The 15,796-nt window shown below is 47.6% G+C and overlaps 1 protein-coding gene across 1 annotated transcript; it reads right to left on the bottom strand.

The window, feature by feature from the left end:
- Positions 1 to 3,838: 3,838 nt before the first annotated feature.
- Positions 3,839 to 10,535, bottom strand: LOC120646774 (branched-chain-amino-acid aminotransferase 3, chloroplastic-like). The gene is made up of 8 exons (XM_039923234.1): positions 8,970 to 10,535; positions 8,701 to 8,872; positions 8,404 to 8,580; positions 8,183 to 8,314; positions 7,986 to 8,084; positions 7,635 to 7,853; positions 7,394 to 7,506; positions 3,839 to 4,221 (listed from the first exon to the last, which is right to left on the bottom strand). Exons 1-8 carry the CDS (start codon positions 9,125 to 9,127, stop codon positions 4,107 to 4,109), a joined length of 1,185 nt encoding a protein of 394 aa, XP_039779168.1. The 5' UTR covers positions 9,128 to 10,535; the 3' UTR covers positions 3,839 to 4,106.
- Positions 10,536 to 15,796: the final 5,261 nt, after the last annotated feature.

The following is a 15,796-nucleotide window of genomic DNA, read 5'->3' as shown; positions in this document are numbered from 1 at the left end:
CCCCTCCGGATGAACATCGCTTGCAGGGGGATGGACATTGATACACGGTGTCCAATGTGCCAGCGCTATGATGAGGATGGAGGTCATTGCTTCCTTCGCTGCAAGAAAGTTAGAAAATGCTAATAGGAGCTGAACTTAGAGGATATTAGAGTCCACAATGACAACTCTCAGATCAGCGAAGGAAGTTGTTCAGAACATGAAATGTGGAAGACGGAAGGAGGTGATTAGTCTACTCTGGGCCTGGTGGAATGGACGGAACAAAGCAAATGCGGAGAGCTGGGGGCTTCAGTGTAGGAGATCAATCACAAAGCTGGGCTACTCTTGTCCGAAATTATGTAGATGGCTCAACGCCCTGATAAAATGGAAGTGATCAGTACTGGTGTGGGGCGGCGATGGCTTCCACCTCAAGGTGAAGTGTTGAAGGTTAACACGGATGGCGCTTTCATGGCCAAGGATAAACGCGGGGCATGGGGTTTTGTGATCATAGACAGTGAGGGTCATGGTGTTTTGGCCGGGGTAGGGCACTTGAGGGCAGTACACAATGCACTGTCTGCTGAGGGAGAATCTTGCTTGGCAGCTTTGCAAGCGGCTTTGGAGGCAGGGATTTCTAGGATCATCATCGAGACTGGTTCCTTGCTGTTGGTGAAGGCAATCAGAACCTGCGAGCTTGACTACGGCCTGGGAGGTGTCATTTTCTGGTAGTTTCGAGAGTTGTTGTCGCTTTATTTTAGCCTGAAAAATGTTGTTCATGTCCACCGTTCATGTAATCGTTGTGCCCATGAGTTAGCTCATTCTGGCTTGTCCGGGGACCCGAATCAACGAACCATTTGGTTTGATCCCCTCCCCAGCTTTGTATGCACGTTGTTGGATCGCGACCTGATGGCGAATCCTGAGTTCTGTGAATAAAATGAACTAGGCGTATAGCCCGCGCGTTTACGCGGCTAGTATTGAAAATTTAAAAATTTGCATGTCGTTGTATCCTTACTTAAAGGTTATACTATTTTTTTTTACCATACATCATCCTGTTCATTATCGTAAAGTATATCTTATTGTTGATTAAAACAATTCAACTATGATCTACCTATAATAACAAATTGATCTGTCGAGCTTTAATAATATTATGCAGATAATTATTCTTATTTTCATTTTATTTTGATTGATTGTTGTTAGCTTTAGTTTTTATTAATAGTGTATATTTGTAACTGATATATAGCTAAATGGTTTTTTATATTTAATTTTTCATAATGGCATTGGTGGGTGATTTTTAATTAGGCACAGGGGTATTTTAGGTTAATTTTTATCGTAATGGCAGTGGTGGGTAATTTTTATTTTTCTCCGATTAACGTGAGAATTTCTAGGCCTTGAGAGCGAACGTGAAGTCTCCATTTGTTGGCCAAATAATAAGATAATAGATGGGCAAATTCAAAAAAAAATTATAGCAACCCCCCCACCCAACAACCACTGAATGCACAACACTACACCTGACCCTATCTTCTATATCGAGATTTTTCACATGGTTTCTGCACCTACCAGAAGAGGGGGGGGGGGGGTACGGGGTTAGGGTACTCAGTTTTCAGGAAATCAAAACAGTGCATATATGCACCTCCCTAAAGCACAAATATTAGAATATAATACTAAACACCACTCTGATAATGGATTGTAATTAGTTCGAGAGGGTACCCTATAGTGGTGATTTCTATTGTCTTCCCCAAATATTGATTGGTATCACCAGCATTACAACTCTTAGACTTGCACATCACGATTTGCAATTGCATAACCTACAGCCCTTCAAATCAGCACCATAGCAAGTTGCGTTTGTCACTTGGTTGAATGACTTTTTATTGGACAAAATACTTTTCACATGTAAATGTAAATGATTTGTTAAATATGGTAAAAACTATGACTCCTTTGCCGTCACATGCGCAGAACACCCTCGTACTTGTCTGCCGGCTCCCTACCCTGACTTGAAAACTGCTGCCAGCTCTGCAACATGCACTTTGATTAATAACTGTTCAAAATATCAGTCAAAGTATATAACAAGCAGTGAAATGTAAATAAATGGAACAGCCATGGAGCCGATGAATTTAATGATACAGATATCAAAGAGAACAGAGAGACTTTCGTTTTATAAAAAAAGGATTAATTGGATTCATGTCATTACAACTTTTTGAGTTCACTGATCTGCCATTACAGTTCATCATATAGAAACCGTGTCACTACAATTTTATAATCCTCTGAAACATACCACTACGTTCCTCTTCGACCTGTTTCTTAAATTTATGGACCAAAATACCTCTGGCCTACTTTTTCCCCTCTCTCTCTCGCTCGCGCGGTTACCTGGCCTCTTGAGAGCATTTGCTACTGTTACATGTCCATTTTTTACAATATTATACTGTTACTACTGCCACATGCTCAACAAGTCAATAGGTAATGCTTTGCAAGACAAGCGGCCTAACCTCACCTGGGCCTGGCCAAGTTGCCAAAGCAAGGCAAGACTGGTACACCCTCCATTCTAAATTGTATGTCGTTTTGGCAAATCTAGATGCATAATTTCTATCATGCATCTAGACATAGTGTTTATCTAGGTGCATAGCAAAATCTATGTATTTAGATTTGCCAAAACGGCCTATAATTTGATATGGAGGGAGTAGCAGCCATGGCTGGCTGATGGCTAGGAGCTCTCCCGGGCCCTGGCCAAGCTTGCTGAGGCAAGGCAAAGACTGTAGCAGCTCAATCCCAGCTCATTATTACTCAATAGAGCTGCCAAACTTTTACCCCGAAAGTTATTTTTGGTTGTGAAGATGGACGGGCAAATGTGTATGTTTGTTACTAACATGCTACAAACAGGATACTCATTTATAAAAGCATGTTTGAGGTTTTAGAATTATAACATAACATATGGATGCTTGAAAAAACTGACATAAACAGGATTCTCTAAGAGCAGGATTATCCATCAAGCCTACTTTTTAGTAATCAGAGGACGAACAGAAGATGACAATCTGTCATTGCTGTGCACAATCCGAAGACTATAGAACAGAAATTTAGAAATCTATGCCTGTGTTTGTGTTGATTCGATTGGATAGGAAAAAAAGGCATAGCGATGGTGCTTGATACAGCCATTTAAAATCATCATGTAGATGTATACTTTCAGGGTTGTCTATCCAACATATTACTGAGCACTTGTGTACTGATTGGATTGAAAAAGAGCATGATGTTGGGTTATGTTGCTAAACCTAATGCAATGATCTGCACATTCGAGATGTTACTAAAGCTAATCATCAACCTGAGTCCCTGATGGCTGTTTTCAACACACACACACACACAGCCGCAGAGAATTCTTTTCCCTGATCAACATGCACACGCCTGTTTGTTCGGATTGGCACGCCCACGTGGACTAGAAGGAAAAAAAAAGTGATTTCTGAGGGCTTGTCTCTCTTTTTTTTAGATGGTGACTTCTGAGTTCTGACCCTGCTGCAGTTTGGTGCACGTTCTTTTCATCCCCAAAAATCCTCACACCGATAGCTGCTATCCTACTATCCCATCCGTCCCACAATATAAGCATTCCTAACTATGTTTTTGAATGTCCAGATTCATAACATCTGTAATGTATCTAGACAAATATTAGTCCAGATATATAGAAGATGCTTTGAATCTAGTGAATAACTAGAAATGCTTATATTATGAGACGGAGGTAGTACGTCTATACTATGCCCAGCCTACAAGATACTGCACGTCATCATTGAATTGTCGAGCATGTTACGATGTTTCTAGACTGATCTATCGTGTCCAGAGCTCGTGACGTGCACCACACACTGAAATGGAACTGTCGATGCAGGGATGGCATGGAAGATGGGTGAACATCATCAGAGATTCAGAGCTCGGAGATGAAACCAATGACTGCTCAATCGCCATCAACAGTTCAACACACACGGTTTATTTTTACCGCTGCCCTGATACTACACGCTGATCATGGCATGCATGCTTTTTCAACCTGATGGGTGATGACAATAATACCAATAGCTGCTCACAATGGCTGACCTAATAATAAGCAGCAAAAAATACTATATGAATGCCGCGGCCCTTCCCTGGCACCCCATGCCGTCGCCTTAATCTACTGCCACCGTCCATCCCTTGTTGTCCTCGGCCAGGCCCATCTGGATGGACGTCAGAGTCGTGTACAGCTCCTGCGACATTGTGTCCGGGCCGGTCCTGAACTCGTGCCTGAAACGCCCAAGAAAACCATCGAGGAGTTGTTCTCGTCCTCTGCGACAGACGACGACAGATCCATCGATCGATCGAGAATTCGAGATGGGGATGCAGTCTTACTGTGAGAACCGTCCAATTTAATACTATTTTAAACGAACCGCCGGTCATTATCATTCAGATGAGAGTTAACACATGCTTGCCGGAGAGCGTGCCACGTGTTATCCCATATCTAGAGACCCGAATAACCGACACGTCATTCATCCAAAATAATATCAAATCCGGTAGTCCCGGTATGCGCTCCGACATACGCCCAGAATTAGCATATGCACATACTGTTTACAATCGAATATATCGCCAAAAATCCACAAAGAGCAGTTTTATACTATCAGAGTTCACAGCGTAACATTACAAGTTCAACATAGGTGGGTTTCAAACTTCTCTTACAAGCCTTGGGCTCACGAAAGTCATATTAAACAGAGACTTAGAGCTTATTGAAAATACATGCTCTCCCGAAGCTCAGTCACGATAAAACTTACTTAAGTAATGACGCCTTGCTCAAGGACATCATTACAGCCACCACGACCTACTCTTCCCCCGCGTTCGGGACAGCGGGGTAGAATTGGCCGAACACCACTTCCATCTCACCTGCAACTAGGTTTAGAAAGCACCCTGAGTACAAAAGGTACTCCGCAAGACTTACGCGATTAAATAAGCAAGGATCATGCATTGGCTCAAGTAAAAGCTTTAAGGTTAAGTAATTATTGCATCAGCACTAGCTCTCTACACTATCCCCTATCAGAATTGATTAATGTTGCACAAACCCATAAACAATTTTAGTACATTAAGAGAATACAAAATAATGAGGCACAGAGATGCCATCAACCATTTCCAACATAACCGAAACTTTCTATGAAGAGTTCAACGGACAAAGAGCTTGCTCATAACCGAGAGCGCGGCAATTCGAATTGATTATAACCTTGCAAGGGTGTACTACTTTACCCACACGACGCAAGGACCATGCGACTCACCCAACCCGCTAAAGTTGGATAAGAGGGTACTCGCATCAACCGTTCCCAACATGGCTCGATCATTGAAATCTTCACACCTATCTTACGCGTAGAGACTTAGTTTCCACCGGGGACATCTCTAAACTTTCCTACTCATGGGTCCACCCGGGGATACCTCTAAGCCTCTCTGCATAGCCCTTGGCCACGTATCTAGGACTGTACATCAATGACCAAGTCAAGGAAGGTAATTGGCTTATCCGTTCCATTATATTGGATATGTGGTAGCACGAAAAGGTGCTCAAAGCCGACGTCATCCACGAACGGTCCTTAAACGATCCAAGCAGACTATGCCCATGTGACTCCATTCACTAGGCCCTACCATTCTGCTCAAACCTCGATACTACCAACCTCTTAACAACCCAACCGAAACAGTGCGATCAAGGATTATCGGTAAGTGTGATCCTCCAAACTGTTCCTGTCTAGCGAGCAATATGAGTACTCTAAGCAGGGCTAAGCATCTAGTCAAGTTAAGTAATTAACTAACTAACTAGTGCCAAGAACACGGATAACAAATCAAGGAAAGGTAATGCATGGAAGCAGGTACAAGAGTGCAATACATACATACTATATATAACCCAACATTACCCGGTGAGATAACTAACTAACTCAGATTAAATAGGAGCAAGGAATCATGCTTAGCTACTTGCCTGGGTTAACTTCAGACTCGACCACGAACGGGACTCCGGGTTCGGGCTCCACGGACTCGGCGGGTTCCACGGGTTCGTTCTCCGACGACTTGGTCACTAAAATGCATGAATGCGTTGCATGAATTAAGGAATGAACTAAACAGAAAGCATAAATCATGAAACAATTTGAGCATGCAGAAGACAATGCAAAGAACTCATGAAAATTGGTTTTGCAGCAAAAGCATTTTCCTACACATAACCATAAATAGATCAATTTTCAGCTACTCTAAGCAAGATAAAACAGAAAAGGAATGCAAACTGAACTAAACAAATCCAAGAAAATTATCATGGAAACTAGGCAGCAATACAAGGCTAACAAAATTGGTTTTTCCATTTTATCACTTTCAAGTAAAAAGTTCTATACTAAACCACCTTTTGGACAGAAAGCACGAAATCGAAATGAAACCCTAACCAACAGCAAGGAAAAACATGATTAAGATACACCACTGAAAACTACACCTCACAAGGAGTCTAACAAAATTTTGTTTGACATTTTTCAAGCAGTACACAAATAACTAAGCAATAAACTCACTTTTGCAAGATAAATCTATAGATAAATCTACAACAAAGTAACATGCAAAACAATATTTTTCCTAAGTAGATCTCATCTAGAGTAATCCAACAAAACAAGTTTCCCAATTTTTGGAGCTATACATGATTTTCTATGGATTTTGCAAGTTTGCAGAAATGTGAAACCTAAGAAACCCTAGCAAAATTGCTAGGTACACCCCCAGCCGGCCAGCCCAGGCGCCGACAGGCGGGGCCCACGGGCCAGCTGTCCACCAGGCCGGGTCAAGGCAAGGCCAGCGGCCTTGACCCGCCCGGGAGCGCGGCCACGGCACGCGCGCGGCGACGGCGGCGGCGACGCGAGGCGGGGCGGCGAAGCAGGGCCAGAGCAGGGAAGGGAAGGCGCGCATGGGGTGGAGGCGTTGGCGGTGAGCCTCACCAGGGGCTCGGACGGCGGGGAACGGCGGCGAGGCGGCGGCGCAACGGCGTTGGGCGGCGGCGGACCGAGGCTCTCGCCGGCGGCCCGATGCGGTGAGGGAGGAGGTCGGGTGAGGAAGGGAATGCGCCGAAGAGAGGGAGGAGGTGCTCCTGGCGCGAGGAATCGGAAGGAGGCCAACCAAGGGCGGCGAATCGGCGGCGATGGGAGCTCGGCCGGCGGCAATGGGGAGTCGGGCTAGGGTTTGAGGCGGGGAACGGGGGTCGAGCGGGCACGGATAAGGAGAGGGGTGAGTAGAAGAGCGAAGCGGCGGCACGGAACGCGAAGATGGTCGGCACGTGGCGCGTCTTGCGAGGTTGGACGCCGGCAGCGGCGACGCGTGCGTCCGCGGCGCGCGGGAGAACAGAGGAGGAGAGGGAAGGGCTGACAGGTGGGGCCCGGTGGAGGATTTTATTTTCTTTTTCCTTTTTTTTCAGGGCTGTGACACTTACCTCCGCCCCTTGTTCGTCACCGTCGACACCGGCGCCACCACCACCGCCGTGCCGGTGCAGAACACCTCGTCGGCGTCGATCAGGTCGTCGATGGAGACGAGCCGCTCCTCCACCTGCTCGGCCAGGCCAGATGGGATCAGCGTCGTAAGCAGCTGCTGGAAATTGTGCGTGCGGTGTACGGACAGAACAAGAGAGGAGACAGACAAGTTCAGGGTCATGAGATGAGAGGAGAGGCGGCGACCTTGTAGTTGTAGCCGCGGTCCCTGGCGAGCTCGATGACGCTCTTGCGCGTGATCCCCGGCAGGATGGTGCCCTTGGTGGCCGGCGTGGCAACGACGCCGCCCTTGACGATGAACACGTTGCACGACGAGACCTCCTCCAGGTACTGCTTGTGCACCGAGTCGAGGTACAGCACGTCCGTGAATCCCTTGCTCTTGGCGTCCATCTGTGCCTTGAGCACCTGCACGCATCACCACCACCATTATCTCCGACTCCGATCACCCTTCATCGATCAGCCACCGCGCACAATGCGCGGCAGAACAGGCAGCGGCGGCCATCGCCGCAGCTGAACGCCCCCAACAAGCGAATGTACCGGCGCGTAGTTGGCGATCGTCTTGACGCCGCCGGTGCTGCCCGGCATGGCGCGGTGGAACTCGTCGTCGACGACGAGATTGATCGGCGCCAGGCCCTCCTGAAAAAAATTAAGCAAGATCTCCAGGCTCTGTGATTATTCACGTCTCGTACGTCTCCGGGTCCCAACGATCGTGTCCAATCAATGCGTGCACTGACCTTGAAGTAGTTTCCGACGGGCGCGGCGTAGATGAGGAACGTGTACTCGGGGGCCGGCGCCAGCCCCAGAATCGGGCCGCTCCCCATGAGCAGGGGCCGGAGGTACAGGCCCCCCTTTCCCTGCGGCGGCACCTGGAACGGAAGAGATCGTCGCAGAGGTCAATCAATGGCGTCCGGGCCGAGAGCTCGATGCGCATTCGCGTGATGAAATAGTGGAACGCACGCCTGTTGGCGAGGACGGTCTCCTTGACGGCGCTGACGAACTGGTCCACGGACGGCGCCGGCATGCACATCCGCTCGGCGCCGAACTGCATCCGCCGCGCGTTCTCCTCCGGCCGGAACAGCGTGTAGCCGGCGCGCCCCGGCCGCCGGTACGCCTTCATCCCCTCGAACAGCCCCTGTGGTTGGAGGCATGGGCATGGCAAATCGTCGTCGTCATCGTGAATAATTTACTCGAAGAAATTAAAACAAGAGTCTCTTAATTAAAACAACGTCCTGGGTGGGCCGGAGGAGCAGACCTGGGCGTAGTTGAGGACGCCGGAGGATGGGCTGAGCTCGATGTTGCCGTAGCGGCAGAGCTCGCCGCGGGGGAAGGCGCCGAGGTCCTCCGGCGAGGACCGCATGACGTACATGTAGTCGGTCGGGGTGAGGCCGAAGCCGAGGTTGTCCCAGTCGATCTCGTCGTCGGACCTGCGCGTGCATGCCCCCATGTCGCGGTCGTCCGCAAATGAAGGAAACAATGGAGAGCCGGAGATCGATCGGTACGGTCGGGTTTTGAATCGCTCACCTGTCGACGTGGTCGAGCTGCGGCAACGACGACTGCCACCGGCGCAGGAGGCTCGAGCCGCCGCCGCCTCCTCCGGCCTGCAAGTCGCGAGCAGCGCGACGAACACGGGTACTCCGAGCTCTGAGGATCGATCGCATGGCGGCAGGGAGGAGAGCCATCGTGGACGAGGCCTTGGCCGAAATGAGCGAGAACGAAAACTTAATAACGCTTCCACGAGCTGCGCGCGCGCGAGATGTGCGGATCTCAACGGCAGCACCCGCACGCCGCACACACAAGAAATATATAGAGTTTAATCCGGGTATAAAAATTATCTTTACCCGATAGCCAGTTTGACCATGCCGGCTCGGGTGGCATGAGCCTGGCGCGACACAGCCTCTAAAGGCCACATGCCTACCCCTCTTTCTCCCTCCCTCCCGCCTCCTTTCTTCCTTAGCTCGAGCCTCCTTCACCGTCACCTTCCGCCACCCCGTCCCCCCTAAATCCGGTGATTTGGGGCGGAAAAAGTGGGGAAAACATTCCTCACCACTCCGGAAAAATATTTAAGATTATTGGTGGTTAAAGTTTCATTTAGATTTTGAAATATGATGCACTAGATAAATGTAATGTTGGATTGGAGGCTTAGAAAATACGCAGACTTTTCTCTGCCCGCTATTTTGTCGTGTGAAACTTGTTGCATTGTTTGATTTGTGTACGTAGTGTCATTGTGTGGGCAAAAGTAGCTATATAAATTTTGTGTCCTATTTAATTGATCTCGCAGGAAAATGAATGTTCTGGTCCATACATAGCATTTTGAACCCATTCAATGTTGTGATATCTAAGGTTACTGTGCAATCTGACACAAAATATGCCATACCATTGCTATGATTTGAGTTCAAATTTTTGGAGGTAGTGAGTAATGCGTGAGTTCAAAGTCATGTAGGATTATTGTGCCGTATCTAACACAAAATATGCCATACCATTGCTATGATTTGAATTATTCGAGAGTCCTCCATGCTTCGAAGACTTAGTTCACCGTATGATTTCAATGAAATATTGTCGAGTTGATGAAATTTCAGTGAGAGGGTGATTTGACTACGGTAAAACCACGTCCCATTATGTTTTTATGAAATTGTAACCGGAGATGCATTGGAGATAGTACAAGGATATAGTTGAGTGTGCAAATATTGTTTGTTAGGATGTGGTCATTGAAATATGTTGTCGAACTAGAACACATGACCCAGTTGAGAGAGTAGAGGGAGTCCCTGTTTGTATTGAGAATTTTATTGTGCTTTAGGTTTTGATATGTCAGCCGGTTCTGATGATTTTGACGATGGTACTTTTGAGAAAGAGGAGGCAGATACAAATAATGATGATCTTTCTTTAAGTTATGATTAAAATGAATCTTATATTGGTGATGATGATGACCACAAAAGAGAAGAAAAATTTCATGATAACGTAGATGGAGGCCAAGCAAAAGCGCAGGTGGAGATAGAAGGAGATGAGGAAATGACGAGAAGAGGGGGGGGGGGGTCAATGCCTAGATCTGCAAATCATGAAGATGTATGATTTGTTTTATACCACTAAAGAGTTGTGGTTGCTGAAGGAAGCGCATGTGGAAATTCCAATAGTTTCATGGCCTTAGTATCCTCCATACGGCCATTTGTGGCTCTAATTTCTTTTAAGGTGAGTCCACAATTGATAGTGACAATCCAGAGATTCCTAAGAACATCTTGGATAGTTACAGTTTTTCTTGATTGATTATGTTGTGTGGTACATCAGCCATTTAATGTGATTCATTTGGACCAGAAAGGTTGTTATGATGTGCTCTGCAAGCAAGGATATCTTTAGGGTGTTTGGGTTCAGATAGCTAGAGGCACGGGTCAATGGAGGATCACTAATGTAAGATAGCGTCACACTTGTCCATCCTCTAAGCCAAAGCAAGTTCATTTATAGGGCACCACATGTTATCTTGGCCATTGGATTCTTGGTATTGTTCACGAGGATAGTGACACATCGGTTCCTTCTCTAGTGGGTACCGGGTTAAGTACTCCAAAGCATGGCGTGCAAAGCAACACGCTAAGGATCTCTTATGGGGAGATTGCCTGGAGTCATACACCAGGGTACCGCGGGTGTTGTCTGTTGTGTCTCACTTCAACCCAGGCATCTGATGGTTCACTCACATGCCAAATATGACTCTTCCTCACAATGGAGTGTACAAGTATATTTTACAAGGGGTATTCTAGTGTTCCCCTAATGTGTCAAATCATTCCAGCATTGTCAACCTGTGATTCTCGGGGATTCCACATTCCTAACGGGAAAAATATAAGGGTGCACTTTTGATTGCTGTTGCGGTGGATCCAGAGGGGCAACTGGTTCCGCTAGCATTTGCTTTGACCGAATGAGAGAACAACACCAACTGGTCATGGTATATAAATGAAGCTAGTTCGATGTTATGTATTGGATCCATCTAGATAAGTTTGTATGATTTCTGACCATCACCATGGCCTCCTTAATTGTGCTAAAGATCATATGGATGGGCCGGATGGCTTCCCACCTCTTGTGCATAGTGGTGCATGCGCCACTTCGTGATCAATATGTGAAGACATCAGAAAAAGAAAGAAGTGATTGAGAGCTTTGGGCTGCTTTGTTCTGTGCGCACCAAGAAGGATTTTGAAGAAAAAATTGCATATTTGGAAAAGGACTTGAACGAATCCGCCAAGGAGTGGTTGACGGGGGAAATCGGGGGCGGAGCTATATACAGCTAAGTGGGTGCCCATTCACCCACATAAAATAAAAGTTTAGTGTTAATCATTAATTTTTCACCATATAAATAAGAAGGCTACCAGCAAATCCATGAACAGTGCACATCTCAATTCAGCTCGCCCCTAAGAGAATCGAATAATAAGGGTAAATGGATTCTTGCTTATGACGAATGAGGAAAGCGATATCATATCATGACCATAAACAACTTCAAGTTATTGGACAATATTTTCAAAGGTATTAGATGAAAACCAGTTGCAGGTATTGTGGAGTACACATCTGAAAATGCAAATAACACTAAAAGCACGCAACTTGTTTGATGATGATCTATTGGGACAGTTATGGGTACATGTACACGAAGGTGACGAGAGAGAGAGAGACCGGACAAAACGAGCCGTAGAGCCTGAGCGGCGTGGATGGCGTAACAGGTGACACGCGAGCGGCGAGATAGCTCGATGCGGGCGCGGGTGCAGCATGGCAGTGACGGACCGGGAGCCGTTGTCGGCCGTCGTCGCTGCCTGCGCCCACGCCGCCACGCTGGCCGGGGAACGGGAGGAAGGCGGCGCACGGCTCCGCCACGTCGCCATCGACGGCTCCGATCCCGAGCGAGTCCTGTAATCCGTGGAGTCGCCTTGTGCCGCGCGGGTCGTCGGGTGAACAACGAGCCTGAAAATGCCGGGAGGGTAGGGTCGCTCCCTGCTAATTTCCTTGTTCCCCTGGAGAACCGCGGGTGGATGTGGATGCCACCGCGTTCGCTTTCGGTGCGTGCAGGTGTTCAAATCCTGTTGAGCTTGCGCTTGTGCTTCTCCGTCGCCTCCTCCACCCCCCCCCCCCCCCCCCCCCTTTCCAGCGCTACTTCATCAAGCGTAGGGATTGCATCGGGAGGTTGCCTCACCAACCCGTACTCTGTGCCTTTTCCCCTTGGAAATAAAAATCGAGCTACCTTCTTTTGAGCTGGCGATCGATCGAGATGCAAGCTAGCCAGCTTGCTTATCCGAGATGATCCTTTCTGTTTTTTCTTCTCGCTGGCAGGCCGCTTAGTTAATTAGCTGCATGGCATGCATGGAGGACGGCGGCCACGGCTTGCTATCTTCGTGGCTGTTTTTTCACATGTACTCGTTCCGTGCACCATACTTTTTGTTGTCCAAACTTCTTTAAACAAGTATACTATCTCTGTTTCAAATTGTAGTTTGTTTGATCTTTTTTGACTCTGAGTTTGACTAATCATTTTATTCAAAAAATGTATACAAATATTGTCAAATTTAAGTCATTCTTGAAGATCTTGTATTGATAAAGCAACTCACAACAAAAGAAGTGATATTCTGCACGAATTTTTGAATAACACGAATAGTCAAACTTGAGATCAAAAATATTAACCAACCTATAATTTGTAACGGAGGGAGTAGGATTTAACAGTATTATTTATGGCTTGCACCACTGTAACCTTTCTTCTCCCCATCACAAAATATAGATATAGTTCTAAGAAGTCAAATTCTGAGAACGTGTCTTCTAAGTCAAATCCTAAGCCGTACGTGTTGCCGTTATGCATGGCCTTGCTGTCTGTATTTGTAATTGTCAAATACTTTCTTCTTGATGCAATAACGTGCCGCTTACTACGTATTCGAATAAAAAAAATTCTAAGGACCCGTAGCCGCGCGGAAAAGAAGAAAGGGCTACTCCATGTGAGACGGTGGCTGTCCCTGCACACCCCATGCCGAGGAGGAGATGAAGCCGAGAGGAGCGGAGAGGAGCGCCTCGGGCGGGAGCACCCCGAGCGGGAGCGCTCGTGGAGATCTCCCCCTCGGGGAGGGAGCAGGAGAAATCGCAGGCAAAGGCGCGCATGGGGGGCGTGATGGTGGATTCGCGCGTGATCCCCACATTCCTGCTATCGCTCGCCTCTGAGGTACGGAGACCTGGGCGCCACGGGCGGAGCAGTGGGATGCATCTCGATTCAATCCTCCCCTAGCTTCGGATGAAGGTAGAGGAAGGACTTCCCCCTCGCTGGAAGAGTTGATTGCTCGCAAAGATAATTGGCGGGCCAACAATGGATTGAGTCATTGCCCTTGGGATTCTGTACCTGCTCGCTGCAAGGAGGGTCATCTCAAACTCAATCAGAAAGGGAGGTCGAAGATTCAGAAGAGAGTAGGGGAGAGTGCTGTGAGGGGAGATCGTGGATTGCCGGTGGATTGGCGACTTGAGCAATCAAGAGCCCATGAAGCGCTTGAGATCAAACGCACTCTATTTTGCTCACCGCATGATCATTCATTCGAGTGCAATGACTCCGATTCGGAGATTATTGTGGATACGCTCAATTTGGAGGCTCCTTGCTCTCAATTTGAACATTCAGTGAGCCAATCTCCACATGGTACCTCTAAAAATCTGACCGTGGATTTGAATACGGGGGATGGAAAGTCACGATCGAGACCAAAGTCAACAAAACCGTTTGGGTGGTTCCAACCGGATCTATTCAGCCATTCGTGGAGAGCGGATCCGGGTGAGAAGTGGCTCTAGATACCCAAACCCGATTTACTGGGTGAGGTGGGATACCCTGCCCGACCTGAAGAGATTAGGAGAGAAGGGTGGTGTGCAAGGAGGGTGGTTAGGGTTCGAGCGCCGCCGCCTCTCCAGCAATCCTTTGCAAGTGTAGCCAAATCAACTATGTCGAGAGATGTACCACTGCATCCCAGATGGGGGCCCAAGAGGAGCATCACAAATGCCTCTTTGAGGAGGCAAGGATGGGCGGGAACAATCTGGATGGAGGCGGCAGGGACCAACGCCGTGAAGGGGAGTTCCGAAGAGAATTCCGCGATCGGCCGTTCCGTGACAGGGATCTGCGCCCTGAGGCTACGAACAGGTTCATGGGAGGCGCTGCTGATGGGTACAAGAGAAGAGCGATTGAGGGGAGTGCTCATCACATCCCTGAGGATCTGCGACATCGCCCGCCTCTGTCACAAGGTATGCGCACCAAATTCTGTCCATGATAGGCTGGGGAAGACAGGTCCAGAGATTCCTGGGGGTGGTAGAGCTGGGGAATTTTGTGATAAAGGGGCTAACCCAGAAATGTCGAGAAGTGTGCCCCGAAGCAAAGAGTGGGGGATCTGTTTCTAGTGTGGCAAGGAGGGGCATCATCAGGCAACATGCACAAATCCTCCCCACTGCTACAAGTGTAAAGAGGATGGTCATCTAGCAGTTGCCTGTCCAAAATGGCAGGGCTGCTCCATCAATATGAGAGGGTTTACAGTTCTTGGTCAGGGGTTTTACAGCCTGAATATTCCTGCTGTAGAAGAGCAAAAATCATTGGAGCATGTGGGTCTTCTCCAAATTGTGAGCGGGGAGGCATATGTGGCCAAAATTGAAGATGAACTCAAGAACCTGGTTGATGACAAATGGGAGTGGAAAGTAAGGAAGATCTCAGATTCGGAGTATGTGGCTGTTTTCCCTAGCAAAAATATCCCGAATGCCTTTTCCAAATCCAAGGGGATTGAGCTAGCCCTGCATAGTATTTCTGCTAAAGTTTTCATTTCCAAGGTGGACCCAGAGGCATCTTCCCTCCTCCAGACAGGATGGGTCAAGATCTTTAATATTCCCCAGGTGGCTAGAATCCCTGATGCAGTAAGAGTAATTGCTGAGTTGGCTGGGAGTGTTGTAACTGTGGATGAACTATCCCGAAAATCAATTCTCTGGACAACTACACCGATGTTCACTTTGCCTTGATCGCCGGTTTAACCGGTGCCTGTAAAACTCCTGCTGCTTCTTCGGCCTCCAAGTCCATTACACCGGTGAGTGTAAAACACCCAACACCGGTTAATCCGGTGCCAAACCCTAGCTCGCAGCTTCTGTGTTCATTGCACCGATGAGTGCAATTTGCTCATCATCGGTTTAACCGGAGATAGCAAATTGTCTTCGTTTTGATCTTTTCGACTTGGATTTCTTCACGGTCTCTTCAATTCTTGTCCTTTGGACCGAAGATGCGGCTCTTCGGGCCTAGCTACGCCTATCTTCTCTTTGTCATCACTTGAACCTAAAAGTCTGAGAATGGTCATCTTAACAATCATATTAGTCCAAGTGTTGTGTTGTCTATATCATTC

Source organism: Panicum virgatum, chromosome 9K (assembly GCF_016808335.1).
Source record: "Panicum virgatum strain AP13 chromosome 9K, P.virgatum_v5, whole genome shotgun sequence".
In the NCBI taxonomy this organism is placed as follows: Eukaryota; Viridiplantae; Streptophyta; class Magnoliopsida; order Poales; family Poaceae; genus Panicum; species Panicum virgatum.
This window is presented reverse-complemented; position numbering and strand designations above follow the sequence as displayed.

What these genes read in the sequence shown, in the direction of transcription:
- LOC120646774 (XM_039923234.1), bottom strand. Translation starts at nt 9,127, where the DNA reads ATGGCTCTCCTCCCTGCCGCCATGCGATCGATCCTCAGAGCTCGGAGT. An exon ending in CAGCTCGACCACGTCGACAG is followed by an intron (nt 8,873 to 8,969) that starts GTGAGCGATTCA and finishes ATGCACGCGCAG; the next exon opens with GTCCGACGACGAGATCGACT. An exon ending in CCGTCCTCGCCAACAGGCGT is followed by an intron (nt 8,315 to 8,403) that starts GCGTTCCACTAT and finishes CTTCCGTTCCAG; the next exon opens with GTGCCGCCGCAGGGAAAGGG.